At 55.2% G+C, this 18,881-nt stretch overlaps 1 protein-coding gene across 2 annotated transcripts in view; it reads left to right on the top strand.

Annotated features, from left to right (window-relative positions):
- The window catches only part of RIN3 (Ras and Rab interactor 3), a 133,081-nt gene that overhangs the window by 91,323 nt on the left and 22,877 nt on the right, over positions 1-18,881 (top strand). For both annotated transcript variants that reach the window (XM_043489468.1, XM_043489467.1), the window contains exons 5-7: positions 5,993-6,084; positions 13,358-14,929; positions 17,475-17,783. In XM_043489468.1, coding sequence (XP_043345403.1) covers positions 5,993-6,084; positions 13,358-14,929; positions 17,475-17,783 — 1,973 coding nt within the window. The remainder of the gene's footprint in view (positions 1-5,992; positions 6,085-13,357; positions 14,930-17,474; positions 17,784-18,881) is intronic.

The following is an 18,881-nucleotide window of genomic DNA, read 5'->3' as shown; positions in this document are numbered from 1 at the left end:
TGCAGCCCACAGGATGCAGAGAGAGGGGGCAGTCCCCTGGCTTCGCCCTGGTACCCATGAAAGGGAGGGGGGTGCCTGCTCTCCTGCTTTCTTTCTTTAAAGGTCCCTCCCTCACCTCCACCTGCCCCCTTGGCTCACTGCCCATTACCTTCCTGTCTTCTGGCTTTCGGGACAGCTTGGGGCTGGTCCTGTGAGGAACCTGACCCGCCCCCCTTGGAGGAGTTCTAGAAGGAACTTCCTGTAGGGGCAACAGGAAGGGCTGATCCTCTTCGTGGGAGAGAGCGTGTGATTTTTGAAGCAGCTGCTGGGTGGAGTGGGTGTCTGTAACCACCCTCAGAGCTGCTCTGTTCATTCAGAGCTGGTTGCAGGTCAACAGGAATTTAAAAATACATTTTGGTGCCAAGAAGCCAACGGCTTAAGCTACAGGGATTTGACCAGGGCTGGGCAGGATGTCTTGGGGCCCAGGGCCCCAGGCTCCCCTCTCTCTGCTTCAAAGAGACCATTCACGCTGCCTTCACTCAACCCAGGGCAGCCCTCCCACCTCCCAGGACCCTGCTGGGCCCAGTGGACACAATCCTGATGCTGATAATAAGGTGCTAACAGCTCCTGCCTGTAGGGGGCTCTCCAGGTACACAATGAGGTGCTAGGGTTTCATATCTGTTATTTTCTTAAATCTTGCTGAAAGTTCCGTCCCGTGAAGTGCTCTTTTAGTCCCCCACCTCCCCGGGTTTTTTTGGCTGCTCTATGCAGGGCATGGGATCTTTGATCCCCAACCAGGGATCCAACCTGTGCCCCCTGCCGTGGAAGTGTGGAGTCTTAACCACTGGGGTGCTCTTGTTAGTCCCACGTTACAGATGAGGAAGCTGAGACTAGAGAAGTGAGTTGTTCAGGGTCATGCACCTGGTAAATGGCAGGGTGGAGGTTCAAAGCAGAGCGCCAAGGTCTGTGGTGTTTGTACAGCCGTCCCACTGTGTTCATTCTACAGTGATTCTGATGACCTAGCATGTCCTTCTAGGCCCACAAAGCCTAGCATCAGGGCTCCCTGGCCCTTTGTACATTGTGACAGGTCAGGTTCTCAGAGTCAGGCCCTTTCCTGTTCTGAGAAGTTCTACCTTAGTGTAAGATGATAGCCTAGAGTTTGGCCCAAGATAGATGCTTCCAGTGAGTGAATGAATGAATGGTGACATAATTGCAGAGCTCAGAATTTGAGCTAATCTTTCTCTCTCAACTTTCTCCTCTGTAAAATGAGAACGCCACCCATGCTGTAGATGCTGGAGAAAGAAATAAGATAAAGGGACAGCACACTGCCCGACACCCAGGAGGTGCTCTGGTTCTGATTCTGTGGGTTGGGCCACGGGAGGGTGTGCTCGGGTGCTGACGTCATCTGTGTGAAGCGAGACCCAGAGCCGTGGTCACCAAACACTGCTGTCACCTCCCACCCGCTCCTCCTCTGGCTGCTGTTTCTCCACGTTCCAGAAAAGCAGGTGCTTGTTCACCTGCCCTCAGACACTCAGGGGACCCACTGGGAGGTCACAAGGCTCAGAGCCTGGAGCTCCTGTGTTTGAGGGGAGGGGGCATCAGCTCCAAGGCCACCTCTCGGGACTGAAATGCCGCCAAGGAAGGGCCCTTGACTGGCAGTGGAGAGCCCGTTCCCGGCTGTGTGACCTTGGGCAAGTCCCCCGCCTTCTGCCGGCCCCAGTCACCTCACCTGTCAAGGGGAGCCAAGACAGAACCCCAGAGCGCTAGAGCTGTTACTTTGTGCGATCTGAACGAGCAGCCATCTTCAGAACCAAGTGGCCCGGAGGTCATGGGCAGTGAACCAGAGATGCACATTTTAGGTGCCTTTGTCGCCGGCAAGGCCTTGCACAGAGGGGCGTTTTGAGATCTGCTAAACACCCAGGTGATACAGGCCAGTCCTGGCTTCAGACAGAGCCTGTTCCCCGATGGGCCCTCGGGGCCCCTGTGGCCTCGATGCCTGTCCACTGAGCACAGTCCCTGCAAGAGCGTGGACCAGCCCTGATTCGGTCACACGGGATCATGAGGGCCGGTCCTTCTCCAGCGCTCTCAGGAGCACGTGCTCCTCTGCCCTCCGGGTGGGAGGGCGTAGATTCGGCTTCACGGTACCCGCCCCAGACCTCACTGGAACCCTGATGCTCTGGGCTGGATGGTGGATGGTGTGAGAGTTCTAGAGAGTCTGAGTCCCATAGTCACCCAGGGAGCTGGTTAACACTTCCAGGGCCCACTCTAGGGATTCTGCGTAGCAGGCCTGGAGTGGGGCACAGGAATCTGCATTTATAACAACACACACACAATCTGTATTTATAACACACACACACAATCTGCATTTATAACAACACACACACAATCTGTATTTATAACACACACACAATCTGTATTTATAACACACACACACAATCTGCATTTATAACACACGCACACAATCTGTATTTATAACATATACACACAATCTGCATTTATAACACACATATACAGTCCACATTTATAACACACACACACTCTGCATTTATAACACACACACTCTGCATTTATAACACACATACATACAATCTGCATTTATAACACACACACAATCTGCATTTATAACATACACAAAATCCACATTTATAACACACACACACTGCATTTATAACACACACACACTCTGCATTTATAACACACACACTCTGCATTTATAACAAACACACAATCTGCATTTATAACACACACACAACCCACATTTATAACACACACACTGCATTTATAACACGCACACATACAATCTGCATTTATAATACACACACATACAATCTGCATTTATAACAAGCCTGTCTGCAAACCAAGGGTTGGGAACTGCTCCTGAGAAAAGGATACTAACAGCTTAGCCGAGGGCCTCCCGGGGGCGTACTCAGAAAGGAGAATCCATGTGCAGGGGGCACTCGAGGGCCTCCCCTGAAGGAGGAAGCAGCAAGGGAGTGGGGTGCAGGACGGGGACAGGAGAGAAGCCCTGCCAGGGTCCAGTGCCAGGGTGCCTGGCCTCAGTGGATCCCTCTCTCCGGCAGCTCCAGAGCACAGAGCAGACCTTGGGGTCCACCATAAGCCATGGGGCTGGACTTCTGTGCCCCCAAGCCACAGGCACTCAGGCACGTGTGGCTCTCCGTAGGGCCACTGGGGCAGGCACTGAGGCTCCAGTATGCCAGGACAAGCCTCTGGGGGTCACGGGTGCCGGCCCTCAGGAGCAAACTCCGCAGAGGCTGGACGATGGGTACAGAGCTGGTAAAAAACACTGAAGTGCCTGGAGGGGGCGGCAGCAGTGACTGCTCCAGTCAGCTCCGTGGACCAGGTGTTTACTGATTTGGGCTCACACTGTGTGCTGCCCACAGAGCTCTTTCTAACCTGAATGGTGCTGCAGGGTGGGGCAGGGGGTGTTATCACTGCAGACCCACTTCATGAGGCTCGTGACCCCTGTCCCATGCTGTGCCGAGGACCAGACCTTTGCAAGGAGCTTAGCAGAGCCCCTGGTCTGCAATGAATCCTCCAGGAGGCATCAAGCGTGTTCTTCTTGCTGGTGTAAATGAAGATGCTGCAGCTGGAGTTGACCTGCCTCAGGTCACCCAGCTCAGTTCTGAGCCAGGTCTGAACCCCAGGTTGTCTGATTCCCGAGCCCAGCTGCCTCTGCCCGGCATACAGGGCCAGGCCCGTGGTCCAGAGGACGTGGGTCTGCTTTCCCTCAAGCAGCAGCTTCTCCCCTTCCATGTGCGGGGAGTCTAGGCCCTCTCGGTGGGAAGGGTGACACTGGCGGCCAGGCAAAGAAGGGCAGGAAGAGAGTTCAGGTAGAGGACACAGCATGGTCAGAGGCCTGGCAGCGGGTCAGCTGCAGGTTGCTTGGCAATGGCCTCCTGGGGAGAGCTGGACACATGGGTGGGGGATAAGGTGCCTGGAAGGCCTGGAATGCCGAGCCCAGGAGCTGCATGCAGGGCTTCCTTCCCTGGTGCTGGGCGTTGCTACAGCTCACAGATGGATTGCGCTTGAGCAGAACCACGTGGCTGCAGAGGCTGGGGCTGTTGAAGCAAGGGGAGTGTAGACACCAGCTGGGCTCTGCAGCCACCCAGGCCCCAGGCAGGGGATGGGGAACCAGGTGGGCTGGGGGCAGTCATTGCAGGGAGGAGTGGGGAGGCAGGGGGAGCCCAGAGAACCGTTGGGGCTCTTATCGTGGGCACAGGAGTATGAGCAGGCGTGATGGTTCCCACTAGGTGCCCCCCTGCTGTGCTGTGTGGTTTCCACAGTAACCCCATAAGGGAGCATCACGTCCCCTGTCCAGCCAGGAGATGGAATGACACCCACCAGGAATGGCAGAGCTAGATTTTACCAGGCTCCTCCATCCCAGAACTCATGCTGGTTTTTTCTTTCTCCCTCTCACTTAAATTCTTTCAATGGGAGGGAATTCATGCTTCTCCCTCTACTTTCCTTTTGAGAGTGGTTGACTTTCAAAACCACAGAAGTTACCCGGGATGTGTGAGGAGATGGAGCCATGCAGACATGGTCTCATAGCCTTCCATTCTGGAAGCGCTCCCCAAATTGCCCCAAAATTTATAGGACCTGGACAGGATGGGGGTGAGTGCCAAACCCTATGGGAAAGAGAAAGCTAGCCTGTGTGAGCTAATACGATATTAATAATATACATGATGACTGGTACTTTTAATCCATGGCCCACAACCCACTAGGAGGTAACAGTAGAAGAAGAAAATGTATTTGGCCTTAGTGTAGGTTCTGGACACAGAACCCTTAAATTCTTGGAATTTCCTGAGTTGACAGGGGCATCTCTTATTATTCATTATGAGCCCCTTTCCGTCACACCTGCATTTATGCAAACCCATAAACAGGAGAGGCTCCTAGACAGCCTCAGGATGGAGCTGGTCACCAGGAAGACCAGTGATCAAGGCAAGGAACTTCCAGCCCCACCCACCCACCTCCTAGCTGATGGACACTTTGAGGCGCTGGGAGGTGCCGCGTCCAGAGAGGCGTGGAGGGGAGCCCCTTGCCCTGACCTTGCCTGTGTGCCTCTTCCATCTGGCTGTTCCTGGGCTGCATCCTTTACAATGAGTCAGGAAATGTAAGTGTTGTCCTGAGTCCTGTGAGCTGTTCCCAGCAAACTATCAAGCCTGAGGAAGGGGTCATGAGAACCCCTGACTTACAGCCTGTCGCTCAGAAGTACAGGTGACCTGGGACTGGGATCTGAAATGGTGGGACTTAGTCCTAGCCTATATTAAGGACTAATAGTTAATTAGTGCCAACTCCAGGCAGTTAGTGTCAGAATTAACTTGTAGGACATCCCTTTGTTGTCCGGAGAATTGGAGGATTGTTTTAGAAAACATCCCAGAGGGGATCATAAAGGCCTTCTCTGACCTGTTTCCCCATCTGTACAATAAAGGTGGGGGGCTGTATAGGCCTCTTCAGGGGGGTCTCTGGAGCGATCCCTGAATGGGCTGCCATTCAGACCAAAGGCAGCAGATTGAGCTGGCGGACTGTGTTGTCGGGAGTTCCTGTGTGCAAGCTCGCCGGAGGATGTGCGCAAGTGGTTTCGGGGGGAAGCGGGAGGTAGGGTCTGGCTGTACATCTGCTGCACACCTTAGTGTGGAATGGCAAGGCTCGGAGGGCCGGAGGGGGTGGGTCCCTTGCCTTCCCCAGAATAGCTCCTTTAGAGGAAGCTGCATGGGCTTCCCTTCCATGCACCACCCCTCACCATGCCCAAGGAGGGTCTCAGCATCTCTGAGTCCAGTGGAGACACAGGACCGGAATCTGACCGGTTGCTCCCTCAGCCTCCTGACTCCACCCTTCGGCCCCAGGGAAGTTTCCAGTCTGCGTGGCGATTCCAGCAGCCGGCAGGGTTGCCGGGTTCCTCCTCTCCGGGCTGTGGATTGGGAGGTGGCAGGGCTGAGATTGGACACACGGAGCCCTCCCCAGACTTGACCTCCGACCCCTCGTGTCTCCGCAGAGATTTATTGCCCTTCACGCTGAGGCTGCCCCGGGCCATCCTCGAGGCCAGCAGCTCCACAGACCTCGAGATCATCTCCAACCTAGGCCTGGGTAAGTCCCCTCTGGGGGTCAGAGCAGGAGACCGGGCTGTTAGGACCAGGGTTCCCGGGAGGCCTCTCAGGCTGAGCCCAAGCTGGATCCTGAGTCCCAGCTCCCACGGGACCACCCGCTCCCCTGCCCCAGGTGCCGAGCCCCCCAGCAGGGAGACGCTCCCTCTTTTCAGAGTGGCCTGTCAGGGGGTCTCACGCACAGCCTTGCTGGGTCTGAGGGAGCAGTGGCTGGTCAGGGCCCACACAGGCTGACCTGGCATCAGAGTGTGGCCTGCGAGAAGCCAAACCAAACACCAGGGTCCATCTCAGCATGACCGTGATCATTAACTGAAGTGTGCCCCCCACCCCTTGGCCTGCTCCCTACCCAACCACATGCTCAGCACACCCACCCTGCCTCTTACCCTTCTGATCTTTTGAGGGATTTGGGGGTGGGGGGAGTAAAAGACAAGAGTGTTTCTGATCCCAGCCCTTCTACGTAATAGTGAGAAAAGCTCACACTTCTTGGGCCCTTTCCACGGCTTCACTGAGCCAGCACCCACCTCTGACATGGCCTCACCATGGTGGCCCTTCTCTGGAAGCCCATGCTTCCCAAATATGGGGCCACCAGGAAGCCAGGCCGGCCACCCCTGCAGGCCCCCATCCTAGGTAGAGGCCAGGTCACATTATGAACAAAGCAGTTAATGGGCCCTTATCAAGACTAAGCCACACAGGGAATATAGTCAATATTTTATAACAACTTTAATGGAGTATTATTGTCTATAAAAATTTTGAATCACGATATTGTGCACCTGAAACTAATATAATATTGTAAATCAACTATATGTCAACTTTAAAAAAAAGAAAAGTTAGACTTCCCTGCTGTTCCGGTGGTTGAGAATCCACCTGCCAATGCAGAAGACACAGGTTCAATCCCTGGTCTGGGAAGATTCCACGTGCTGGGAGGCAGCTAAGTCCATGAAACCACAACTACTGAGCCCATACTCCACAAGAGAAGCCACTGCAATGAGAAGCCCGCACACCGAAACTAGAGAAAACCCACACATAGCAACAAAGACCCAGCACCGCCAAAAATAAATTAATTAAATTTTTTTTTAAGTCTAAACCATACCCAGGAACCTGCACTACACATGGCTGAGCCCACTGGAACGTTTTTACCGGTGCTGGTCAGATGGAAGAAAGGTTGATGCAGCAGGCAGGACCAAGGCATAGATGAAGCCAGAGGCAGACCTGGGATCGGAGGAGATTCCCCTTGGTTCTCAGGCCAGTCACTGTCCACCCCCTGGGGGGCCTCTGGACAACAGAGAAAGAGCTGCCACAAGGCAGCTCACGGTCAAAGGCCAGGAAGTAAGAGGAGTCCAGGCCCTCGGATTTCATAAGCAATAACTGTGCTCTAAGCTCTTCACCTGCATTGACTCATCAGATCCCCAGACAGCCCAGTACGGCAGGTTGTAATGTTGTGATGCCGCTTTATGGCAGAGAAAACAGCCACAAGGAGCTGAGTGACACGTCCAGTGTCACAGGGTCCACGGAGGGCTGGGCTGTTAGGCTCCAGCCCCCACCCACTAGCTCCTGCTGCCCCGTCACTCTGTATCCAGGCTCTCCTGGGCCTGGTTGACCCAGTTTGTAAACTTCGGGGCTGGTTTGCAGTTGATGTTGGGAATAAACACTAAGCTTGGGCCCCAGGTGTTACAGTTGCTGGGCTCTTACTCTTCCAGAAGCTTGGGTGTGGGACAGGTGTGTGTGTGTGTATATGCTCACTCGTGTCTATTTGTAACTCCGTGGCCTGTAGCCCTCCAGGCTCCTCTGTCCATGGGATTTCCCAGGCAAGAATACTGAAGTGGGTTGCCGTTTTCTTCTCCAGGGGATCTGCCCAGCCCCGGGATCGAACCCACATCTCCTGCATTGGCAGGTGGACGCTTTACTGCTGAGCTGCCTGAGATGGGTGAGCGTCTGGAAACTCATACAGTTCCAGCGACACCCCTCCTGAGGGCTGAAATGGCAGAGGTGACACTCTCATTGCACTCTCTGGGTGCTGTCTTGTGTAATCCTTGCATTCCCATTTTAAAGATAGAAAATCAAGTCTTAGCACGGCCAGGGAACGTGTCCGGGATGCTCCAGGCGGCTAGGAGCACAGCTGGGAAGCGCACCGAGAGCCTTCTGACTCCCAGCACAGCGGCGCCCCTGCCCCTTGGCCTTCTCAGTTGTTTGTGCAACGAGCAGTTGCTGGCTGACTTTGAGTTCAAGTTCAAGGGCAAGTGAGATGCATGCACTCCATCTGGGAGGCTTACTACCTAAAGGAGGGTCTGTTTGCAACCTCACTGCAGGTGGGTTGAGGCAGGTGCCCCTGGGTTTCACTGCCCCAGGGACCCCCAGGTTTCTCTCACCTGGGGATGGGGTGTCCCTGAACCCTAGGAACGACTATGCTCCTCTAGGGAGAACCATATTCCTTTCTGGAATCGACAAGCCCTTCTATCCGGGCAAGCTTGACCTCTTGGGCTGGTTGAGGACATGAGAGGGGAGGGGCCCTCTGAGAAGCAGGTGGCAGCTCAGGTTGTGTGTCAGCGTCCGCTTCCTTGAGAAGTGGATTTAAATGAAACCCGAGGACACTGCAGCTTAGGAACCAGAGAGTTCTGATCAGGCCTGGTGTCCCCAAGGGCTGAAGCACGGAAGTGAGGCTCACCAGGAGAAGTTTTTCCTGGAGCTGAGGAAGGGTTAATTTTTCTGTTCATCCCCAGAAAGGATAGAGACCCAGAGCTCAAAGGGCACGTCCCATCAGAGACCAGAAGCCTTGGCTCTGAGATGTGCGGACCGCCCCGGCCTTCACCTGCAGTAGCAATGACAAATAAGCAAAGATAAGGGCCGGACGCCCCAGGCACAGTGCCCAGCGTTTCACACATTCTAAGGAAGGCACTCTGTGGCAAAGAAGTGAAACCAACTCAAAATAGCTTAGATAAAAGGGGATTTAGTGAAAGGAGGCCAGGGAATATCCGTGATAGGAGCAGAGGGTCCGCCCAGCTTTGCAGGCAGCAGACGCTCTTCTCTGCACACAGCTCAGCCTCCTTAACCCCTGGTTCCCGCTCCCGACTCCTCCATCCTTGGGGCTCTGATGCCCACCCCCGCATACCGATCTGCTGACCTTGTCGCTGGAATAAAGTTTATGAGGCATTTGTGTTTTCTGTCACTAGTGTCAGCAATGTTTCTTATTCTGGCACTCTACTCACTTTTTACAAAATGAATAGAGTGTCATAAATATCCAGATCATTGCACAAGCCTGCTGTTCAGACAGAGATGATGGTGCTGAAATGGGGTTATTGACCCACAAGCTCAGCACCAGGTGATTGCCCAGAACATTTGCTCCTGAGCTGATGTAAGAAAGTCTGAACTTGGCCTTGGAAAAGCCAGCCTTCGAAAGGGTTCTGTAGGTAGAAGCTTGAGACCACAGAATTAACACAGGGAGCAGTTGACTAAACTGCATGCAGTTAATTCTTCTCAGTGCAAAAGGAATCTAGAGAAAGCAAGTTAGACTTGCAGAGGTTCTCAGACATGTTTGCAGTGTGTATATGTTTAATATTTCTAAAATATGTTTAAAAAGAGAATATGTGCTATAACTCTTCGAAGTTGGCCTGTAACTTGCTTTTGCCTTTACGCTATACAATGAGAACTTTCCTAGTTGTCAAACATTCATTGGAAAGTCTATTTTGAATGACTGTCTTCACAGCCCACCTTTGGGATGTCACAGAAACATTCACCCACTGATCTCATCAGACTTTCTAGCAGTTTCCATGGCATCTGGAACACTTGGCTGCCTTTACTCATGCCCTCTTTGTTCCGCTGGTAGCCTGGGGTTCCTCAATTGTGAAACCTCTGTTGCGTTTGTCCTCAAGGTCTACAACCCAGCACCTGGCCTGGCCAAGGTCCTCTGAGGACTGTAGGCATGGACAGCTGGCAGGGGGCATCTCCAGGTGAGATACAGGAGGCCACAGGGCCGGCAGAACGTCACACAGTCTGAGGGCGGCACACAGGCAGAGAGGGCACAGGCCCTTAGGGGAACTGCGGCCGCTGAGCGGAGGTTGGCCCGGTGCCGCTAGGCGCAGACGCCCACAGCCGCACCAACCACTATGATTGCATGACAGCGTTCCACTTCTCCCCTGGCCTTGGCATTCTGCAGAAAAAGTTACCTACTTCCTTTTTTCAAAAAAAAAAAAGCATGAAGACCTGAGTTCCCTAATAGGCCCCCAGACCCCAGGGCGCCGCTCCTTGGGTCCCAGCTTCCCCCACCTCTCAGACTGGCCTTGACTTTGAGGCCTCTGCCCTGCGGGGTATAACCACCAGGCCTATCTTAGGGGCAGGGGAGCAGTTCCTAGTCACCCAGCCTCTGGACCTATTTCCCTGAACCCTGCTGTCTCTTCCACTCTTGTAAGAATGCAGATCTGAGTGGTGGAAAATGTGTTCTTTTTTTCTATGTGATGCCCCCCACCCCTGCTGTCCTGAGGTGAGCAGTCTGACGTAGTCCATCACTTACAGAGCTCTTTGGCCTCCTTTTTGCCTTTCACCTCTCATGTTCTCACTTCTTTACTTCTTGTCTTTAGACACCCTCCCAGGCCCAGGATGAAACCAGAGGACAGGCCTAGGGTTGGTCTGTCTCATCAGTGTGCACCAGGGCTGGGGAGCCAGGGGAGTGTAGATATGGCCTGAAAGTATCAGGAAGAGCTCCACCAAACTGGTGACATTTGACCTGGGTCTTGAAGGTTGAGTAGGAATTTGCCAGGTGGAGAGGGTGGGAAAAACATTCCAAGCAGAGGGAACATTAGCCAAGACCCAAAGGTGGGGCAGTCCAGGAAGTTCAGGAAGGAGTGAGCAGCAGGGAGGCTGGGGAGGAGACTCAGTAGGTGATGCTGGAAAGGTGTAGAGGGTCAGATCCCACAGGGGATAAATGCCAGGCTAAAAGTTCAAAAGTGATTCTGAACAAATAGCAATCAAGGGTCTACGATATGCCCAGCATAGAGCCACCAGGAGCAGAATGGATTGGAGGCAGAGTGGGGACACGGAGGCAGGCTATGGCCGTGATCTGGGTGAGCAGTAATGGGAGTGTCCAGGCATAGGCGGGCAGTTCTGTTGACTGCCTGCCCCGTGACTTGCACTTTCTCCCAAAGGAAGGGTCTTTCGGGAACTTGGAGGCGAGCCTTGGGAGCCTCAGCTCACCTATGGGGCTGCTGCCCAGTCCCTTCATCAGTCTGGCTGCCTGCTTGCTCCTTGCTAGGAGGCAAAGTACCCAGGAGAATGGACAGGTCACGGAGGGGTCAGTAGCTGCCCAAGAAAGCAAAGCACAAGGCACAGGCGGCCTTGAGAAACAGCCCTCCCCCGCCTCCCCCGGAGATGGTGGAAGAGCCTGAAGACACACCCTCCCATGCAGGGCCCCCCACGTCCTCAGGGAGTGACTGGCAGGGGTGCACATTGGAAAGTCACATGAAAGTTTGTCATCTTTGATACAGTGGAGACAGCTGGCCGCAGCACTTCCAGACATGGGGTCTCTGCCCACGAAGGGACTGTACCATGAGCCCCGCTCTGCTCTTCTGCAATGGCCACCCCAGAGGGATGCACACGGCACTGTCTCAGCTTCTCAGCAGCCCTGCTGTCCTGGAATTACACACTGCTCACCTTGATCGGGTTTCTGACCTCCTTGGCCAGCAAGCTGGTGAACACCCACACCCCTGAGCGTGCCCATCCCTTGGGATGAACACACACGCACCCACGGCTGCCCTCGGCCATCTTGCAATGTCTCCTTTATTCCAGTGTCAAGAACCTGTTATGTTTGTACCCTGACCCTGGCTCTGGGGTGTACGCCACCCCACCCCTCACTCAGGCCAGGAGAGCAACAGGGATGGGAAGTGTCGCAAGTTCCTATGAAGGGCGGCCATGCATGTAACACATCGGCCAGCACCCGGCCTTCAGAACTAGTACGACCTAGTTCAAACCCAAGCTCCTTCATTCCCCGACCTGGTGACCTTTCATCTCTCTGGGTCTCTTATCTTCATTTGTCGCATGGGGACAACCTGAGGACTTACACCCGAGGCCTGTGGTCAGAAACCCTGAGACAGTCCCTGTAGAGCAAGCAGCCCACACACCCAGGACCCAGCACATGTTTGTTCATGGTATTGTCTTTGATGCTATTTTTGGTAATTTACTTACTGATGACTCCTTCCCGGAGGTAAACAGCCTTGGGTGGGAGACTGGAGACCTGGCCTCATTAACAAGGAAATGGCACTATCAATCTCTAAAATTAACAGCTTGGACAAGACCTGGGTTCCCTACTCCTCTCCAGTAGAAGGGACTGCTTGAATGAGTTCGCAGTGACCTGCCAGCCCTCTGACCTTGTTCTCAAAATGTGCCCCTGGGGCCCTTCTTGGAGCATCCTGAGCTTTCACCTGGTTCTCCAGAGGGCTTGGTACCGAAAGGTCGGGACCTCCTGTGATCTCATCAACCCCTGACTTGGACATCCCGTGCCCCTTACCCAGAACAAGCCTGGCTCTGACCATCAGAACCTGGAGAGGGAAAGGCCTGCGCTGGTGGCCTCAGCCATGGGCTAAGTCAGGAGAAAGGCGTGTGCTGGGCCTCAGCAGTGCGGGAGCTCAAGCTTTCCGAGCTGAGGGCAAGAGGGCATTTTCCTGCTTTAGCACTGAGATCGACCAGAGGCGGAATCATTTTGCAGCGGGCAGGCGATCCCCCTCTTGGAGGGTCAGGTCTGAGCTCACTGGCCACCATCCATAGTTCATTCTTCCTGCTGTGACAACTGCAGTGGCCAAGAACAGGCCCAAAGTCCCTTCTCTGTCGGGACCCCAATCTAGATTGAAGCCTAGAAAGGTCTGGAGACTTGCCTCAGAGCCCCCGGCTGGTCAGCAACGGGAGCTCTGGGCTTCGTCCACTCCATGCCCACACGAGCCTGCACCCCAGATCATGGGTGCCCCTCTGGCGGCTCTCACATGCCAGGGGACAGGACCCAGGCGAGGAGCCTGTCACCGGCGCAGTCCTGGCCCCACCCCGGCACCACAGGGGAGGACGGCGTGGGGCTTCCCCCTCCCAAGGCAGGAAGTGGTAGGAGAGGTTTAAAACAGTCCAGGAGGGGAAAACAACCTTTGAGCTGGTGAAGCAAACACCTCGCCACCGGGCCCTCCCTCGGCCCTGCCCCCACGCAGCCCGCAAACACCACCCGGTCCGGTCCACGCAGGGGCCCAGCTTCAGGGACTTACCGCCTCTCCCTCTCTCTTCTCGGACAGGCTTCTGGGACTCCTCGCTGAACCCCCGGCGAGGAGGTGGGAGTCCAGCCGAAGCCCCAAGAGACCCAGCCCCCGGAGCGCCCCCTGCCTCCAGCCTCAAGTCCACCGCCCATCCCGAAAACTGCTCGTGTGAAATCGAGCTGTCCATAGGAAACGGCCGCCTGTGGTTTGTGAATCCGATTTTCATCGAGGACTGTGGCCGTGCCCCGCCGGCCGACCAGCCCCTCGCTGGAAGCTGCCCCTCGCGCCCGGCGCCCCCCACCTCTGACGCTACCTCACCCACCTCCCGGTGGGCCCCCCGCCGCCCGGCGCCCCCTCCCCCGCCACTCCCCCTGCACCCTCCGGGCTTCAGCCGGCCTCCTCCCGCTGCTCCTCCCGCCCCGGCCAGTCCTTTGCCCAGTTCTCCCCCGGCGGCGGCTCTCCCGCCTCCAGAGGCTCTTCCGCCCTCACCCCCAGCATCCGCCCCCCACTTGGCACCCCATGCCCCGGGCCCCCCGGAGCTTCCAAGCCAACCACCCATGACAGCCTGTGAGAGGCTCCCACGTCCCCTCGCAGGCCTGGACCCTCTCAGGGAGGAAGAGATGAAGCCAGGGGCAGCCGCCAGCCCCTTGCAAGCCCCCGCCCCCCCAGTGCCCACGAAGAAGAGCCTCCCCACGGTTCCCCCCAGACGCCGCATCTCCGAGAAGGTCTCCCTGGAGGACCACAGTGCAGGGAAGCCGGACAGGGGGGCAGCCACAGAGGGGGGCCCAGGGGGTCCTTCCAGGGCATCACCACTCCGCCTGCCTCCCCAGCGAACCTCAGACAGCCCCGGGGACAGGCCTCCGAGAACCACAGAGCCAGGCCAGGAAACATCAGCCCAAGCCAGCAACCCAGGCAGCGCGCCAGAGCCTCCGAGGAAGATCCGACAAGCCCCAGTCCCGCCTCCCAGGAAGAAACGGGTCTCCCGGCAGCTGGCCTCGGTCCTCCCAGCTCCCCTGGAGACGGCGGAGCTCTCCGCAGCAGGGGAGGCCCTGGAGAAGCCCACGCCTGGTCCCCCCGGAGAGATCCAAGGTCCTGCCTCCCCCGCTGGGGGTAATCAGAGCCCGCGTGCGCCGGCAGGGGCCCGACCCCAGAGCGCTCCAGAGTTCAAGGGCTCCCTGGCCTCCCTCTCGGACAGCTTGGGTGTGCCCGCCTCGGCTGCTGACCAGGACTCGTACTCGACCAGCAGCACGGAGGAGGAGCTGGAGCAGTTCAGCAGCCCCGGCATGAAGAAGAAGCCGTCCATGATCCTGGGCAAGGCGCGTCACCGCCTGAGCTTCGCAAGCTTCAGCAGTGTCTTCAATGCCTTCCTGTCCAACAACCGCAAGCTGTACAAGAAGGTGGTGGAGCTGGCCCAGGACAAGGGCTCCTACTTCGGCAGCCTGGTTCAGGACTACAAAGTGTACAGCCTGGAGATGATGTCCCACCAGACCTCCAGCACCGAGATGCTGCAGGAGATCCGCACCATGATGACCCAGCTCAAGAGCTACCTGCTGCAGAGCACCGAGCTGAAGGCCTTGGTGGACCCCACCCTGCACTCCGAGGAGGAGCTAGGTCGGTCCGCGTCCAGGACAGGGGCCGGGAGCGGGCGGGAGCCAGGGACGACCCCAGACAGGCTGCCCTTTCCTTGAATAACCCCTCTGCTGTTCTGCCTCTTCCTTCGGAATTCGGCCCATGGGCCCAGTTAGACGGCAGAACCTCAACCACCTGAGAGTGGGCCGGCCCCCTCCTTCAGGATGCTCCTGGTTTCATTAGGGAGACAAATCGCTAGGAGCGATTAGCGGCATAAGCAGCAGTAATATGTGTGGCTACTGAGGGCCAGAGGCAGTCTCTGCAGGAGACCTGGTGGCTTCAGAGATGAGGGCACCTGAGAGGGCATGGACCCTCTTGTTTTATAGATTAAGGGGAAGGCCCTGGAAAGGGAAAGCACTTGGCTGAGGTCACACAGGAGCCAGGAGCAGTGGGGAAGCTGACCACAGGTCCCCGCCTCTGAGTCACCACACCTCCAGCTGCAGAGGCTCTGAGGACTGGGAAGGACAGACAGGAGAGCGGTGAGGGAGGCTAGGGCAGTCGTGTGTTCTCCTGTGGGAGAGGCTGGAGAAGCAAAGGGGAAGAGGGAGGCTGTAGGATGAGGACCGAGACAGCCAGGACCCGCCCCAAGCCCAGACGTGGGCCAGCTCTAGGCGTGCATGGCAGGGTTACCTGGCCTCTGCTGAAACTCAGCCATGGGGACATGGGCTCCTCCCTCACTCCCAGAGATAAGGCAGCCCAGGTGTCTCTCTACAGGGATAGGACTTGGGACCTCTGCTACCAGGGCCAATAGCCGAGACCCTCCCCTCCACCCGCCCCAGGAATTGAGTAGAGCCAAAAAGACTTCCCAAGAATATTTCACTACTGTCAATCAAAGCTGAGCATTGCCTTGCTATCAAGTTGACCTGGGTTCAAATCCTTGCTCAGCCCCCAACTAACTGTGACCTGCATCAGCAGAGCCTAAGTTGATCCATCTGTTGAGTGAAAATTATGACATGTATGTTGCAGAGTGCTGTGAGATCAGAGATGACTAATTCTCACTCTGCTAGCTGATCAGGATGCCTCTTAGATAAGATAGCGTTTGAACAGAGAAGGAATAAGCCATGCAAATAGCCATGTGCATTCCTCCAGCCAAAGGGAATAGCAGGTGCAAAGGCCCTGAGGTAGGAGCAAACCTGGCAGGTTGGCAGAATAGCAGGAGGGCCAGGGTGGCTGGAGCGGCCTGAACACGGGGAGCAGACAAGGTCATGAGTGAGTGGGGTCACAGGGTCAGATCACAGAGGGGCTTGTGGGCCATGGGAAAGGCTTTGGCTTCTTTTGTGCATGAAAGAAAGAAAGTGAAGTCGTGTCCAACTCTTTGCAGCCCGTGGACTGTAGCCCACCAGGCTCCTCCATCCATGGGTTTCTCCAGGCAAGAATACTAGAGTGGGTTGCCATTTCCTTCTCCATGGAATCTTCCCGACCCAGGGATCGAACCCGGGTTTCCCGCATTGCAGGCAGATGCTTTAACCCCATAGCCACCAGGGATTGGGGCACAGGAATATCATGATCAAAACAGCAGAGCACGATTGTGCTGGTTGCTATGTTGGTGTTGCTGCTGCTGCTGCTGCTAAGTCACGTCAGTCGTGTCCGACTCTCTGCGACCCCATAGACAGCAGCCTTCCAGGCTCCGCCATCCCTGGGATTCTCCAGGCAAGAACACTGGAGTGGGTTGCCATTGCCTTCTCCGTTGCTATGTCGAGTAAAGGACTAAAAGAAGCCAGGGCAGGAGGCTATTGACATAAGTCAGGTAAGAGATGATGATGGCCCAGGTCCAGGTGGTAGCCACGCAAATGATGAGGAATCAGGTTTTGGCTATGCTGTATTTTTAAGACTAGAGGCAAATGGATCTGGTAATTGAAAAATACATATTAAGAATAACTCTACTGGGACTTCTTTGGCAGTCCAGGGGTTAAGACTCCACACTTCCACTGCAAGGGGCACAGGTTTGATTTGTGGTTGGAAAATAAAGATCCCAACTTTGTCGTACAACCAAATAATAATAATAATTGTGTGTATATATATATATATAATATATTTAATTTTAAAAAAAGAGTAACTCTTTTTTTAAATGTTAAACATTTACTACATTTGACATTTTTTATTTTTATTTTTTTATTTATTTTTTTTTACATTTGATATTTTTTAAATGTCAAACATTTACTGGGCCCTTATGCCCTCCAGGTACAGTTGCACAGGTTGTAGACTGCACAACTCCCATGTGAATAGGACCCTTTCAGATTATATACTAATAGGCAGCCCTTTCAGAGTTAAATCTGTGCCAGGCCCTGTGAAAAGCATTAGGATACCACGTATGGGTCCTGGAGGGCTCCTATGCCCTTAGCATTGTGCCTTTCTGTAACTACACAGTCTCACCTGGCAGAACTGTGAGCCAAACCTGCCAGGGCTGTGAGTATGCCCTTCCAGGGACCAGGGATGGGGAAGCCACACTGTTGGACAACAAGACCTGGGGGCGGGATCCCTGCTGCTGGTTTCCCCATCCCACCCTCTGGCTCTCACCCACCTATAGAAGCCATTGTGGAGTCTGCCTTGTACAAGAGTGTCCTGAAGCCCCTGAAGGAAGCCATCTACTCATGCCTGCGTGAGATCCACAGCAAGGACGGCTCGCTGCAGCAGCTCAAGGATAACCAGCTGGTTATCCTGGCCACCACTACCACCGACCTGGGCGTGACCACCAGCGTGCCGGAGGTGCCCATCATGGAGAAGATCCTACAGAAGTTCTCCAGCATGCACAAGGCCTACTCGCCCGAGAAGAAGATCTCCATCCTGCTCAAGACCTGTAAGCTCATCTACGACTCCATGGCGCTCGGCAACCCAGGTAGGTGGGCAGCCGGGAGGGGCCCCAGGCTGCATGTTCTCTCTGGGTCCCTGGACCAGCGATGCTGTGTGAGGCTGTGACCCCTTCCCCTCAAGAACTCCAGAGCCATTGAGAGGCATGGGAGAAGCCTTCCCAGATTCAGAGATCTGTTAGGGTGGGAGTAGGCATGGCAGGGGTGGAACTTCTGGGCACCTCTTGTGCTCCCTGGGGGCTGGGAGGAGGACCGTGATTGGCAGCCACACTGGAAGCAGGCAAGGAAGCCAGCCCACACTGTGCCTCCGTATGGATTAGGGAAAGGCACTACCTTTGTTTCCTAGGGCTGCCGTGACACAGTTCCACACACTAGTGACTTAAACAACAGAAGTGTGTTGGCCCACAGTTCTGGCGACTGGCATTTTGAGATCAAGGTATCAGCAGGGCCCTACTCCCTCTAAAGGCTGTAGGGAAGGGCATGTTCCAAGCCTCTCCTCTAGCTTCTGGGAGTTCTTGGCTTGTGGCAGCATCACTCCAGCCTTTGCCTGGTGTGCTGTCTGTGTGTGTGTCTGTGTCCAAATTTCCCCTTTTTATAAAGATGTCAGTCATGCTGGATTAGGGGCCCACCCTCCTCCAGGATGACCTTAACTAATTAGATCTGCAAAGACCTAATGTCCAAATAAGGTCCCCTGCACTGAGGCCTAGGTCTGCAACATACGGACTTTGAAAGAATACAGTTCAGCCCTTAATGGCCACAGAAATCAGTTACAGAAGTCAGCTGGGCATTTACACTGATCTGGTCAGGTGCACTTGAGCTTGGTTGGGCTGGCTTGAGGGTCCGTGTGAGGGGTCACTTGAAGGCTGGGTGGGCTAAGATGGTCCTGCTTATAGGTTGGGTGGTTGATTGGTTGTTGACCGGTCTGGAAAGGGGGTGACTGGGCCACGTGTTTCTAATTCTGCAGCAGGTTAGCCCAAGCTTGTGCCCACGGTGGTAGCTGGGATCCAAGTGGGCAAGTGCAGCCTGCAAAGTCTCTTGGCCTGGACTTGAACAAGCACAGTGCCACGCTGAACCATTTCACTGACTCACTGAGTCACAAGACTAGCCCAGATTTAAAGGGTGAGGAA

Source organism: Cervus canadensis, chromosome 17 (genome assembly GCF_019320065.1).
Source record: "Cervus canadensis isolate Bull #8, Minnesota chromosome 17, ASM1932006v1, whole genome shotgun sequence".
Lineage (NCBI taxonomy): Eukaryota > Metazoa > Chordata > Mammalia > Artiodactyla > Cervidae > Cervus > Cervus canadensis.
The sequence above is the reverse complement of the archived record's forward strand: the minus strand, read 5'-3'. Positions and strand labels throughout refer to the sequence as shown.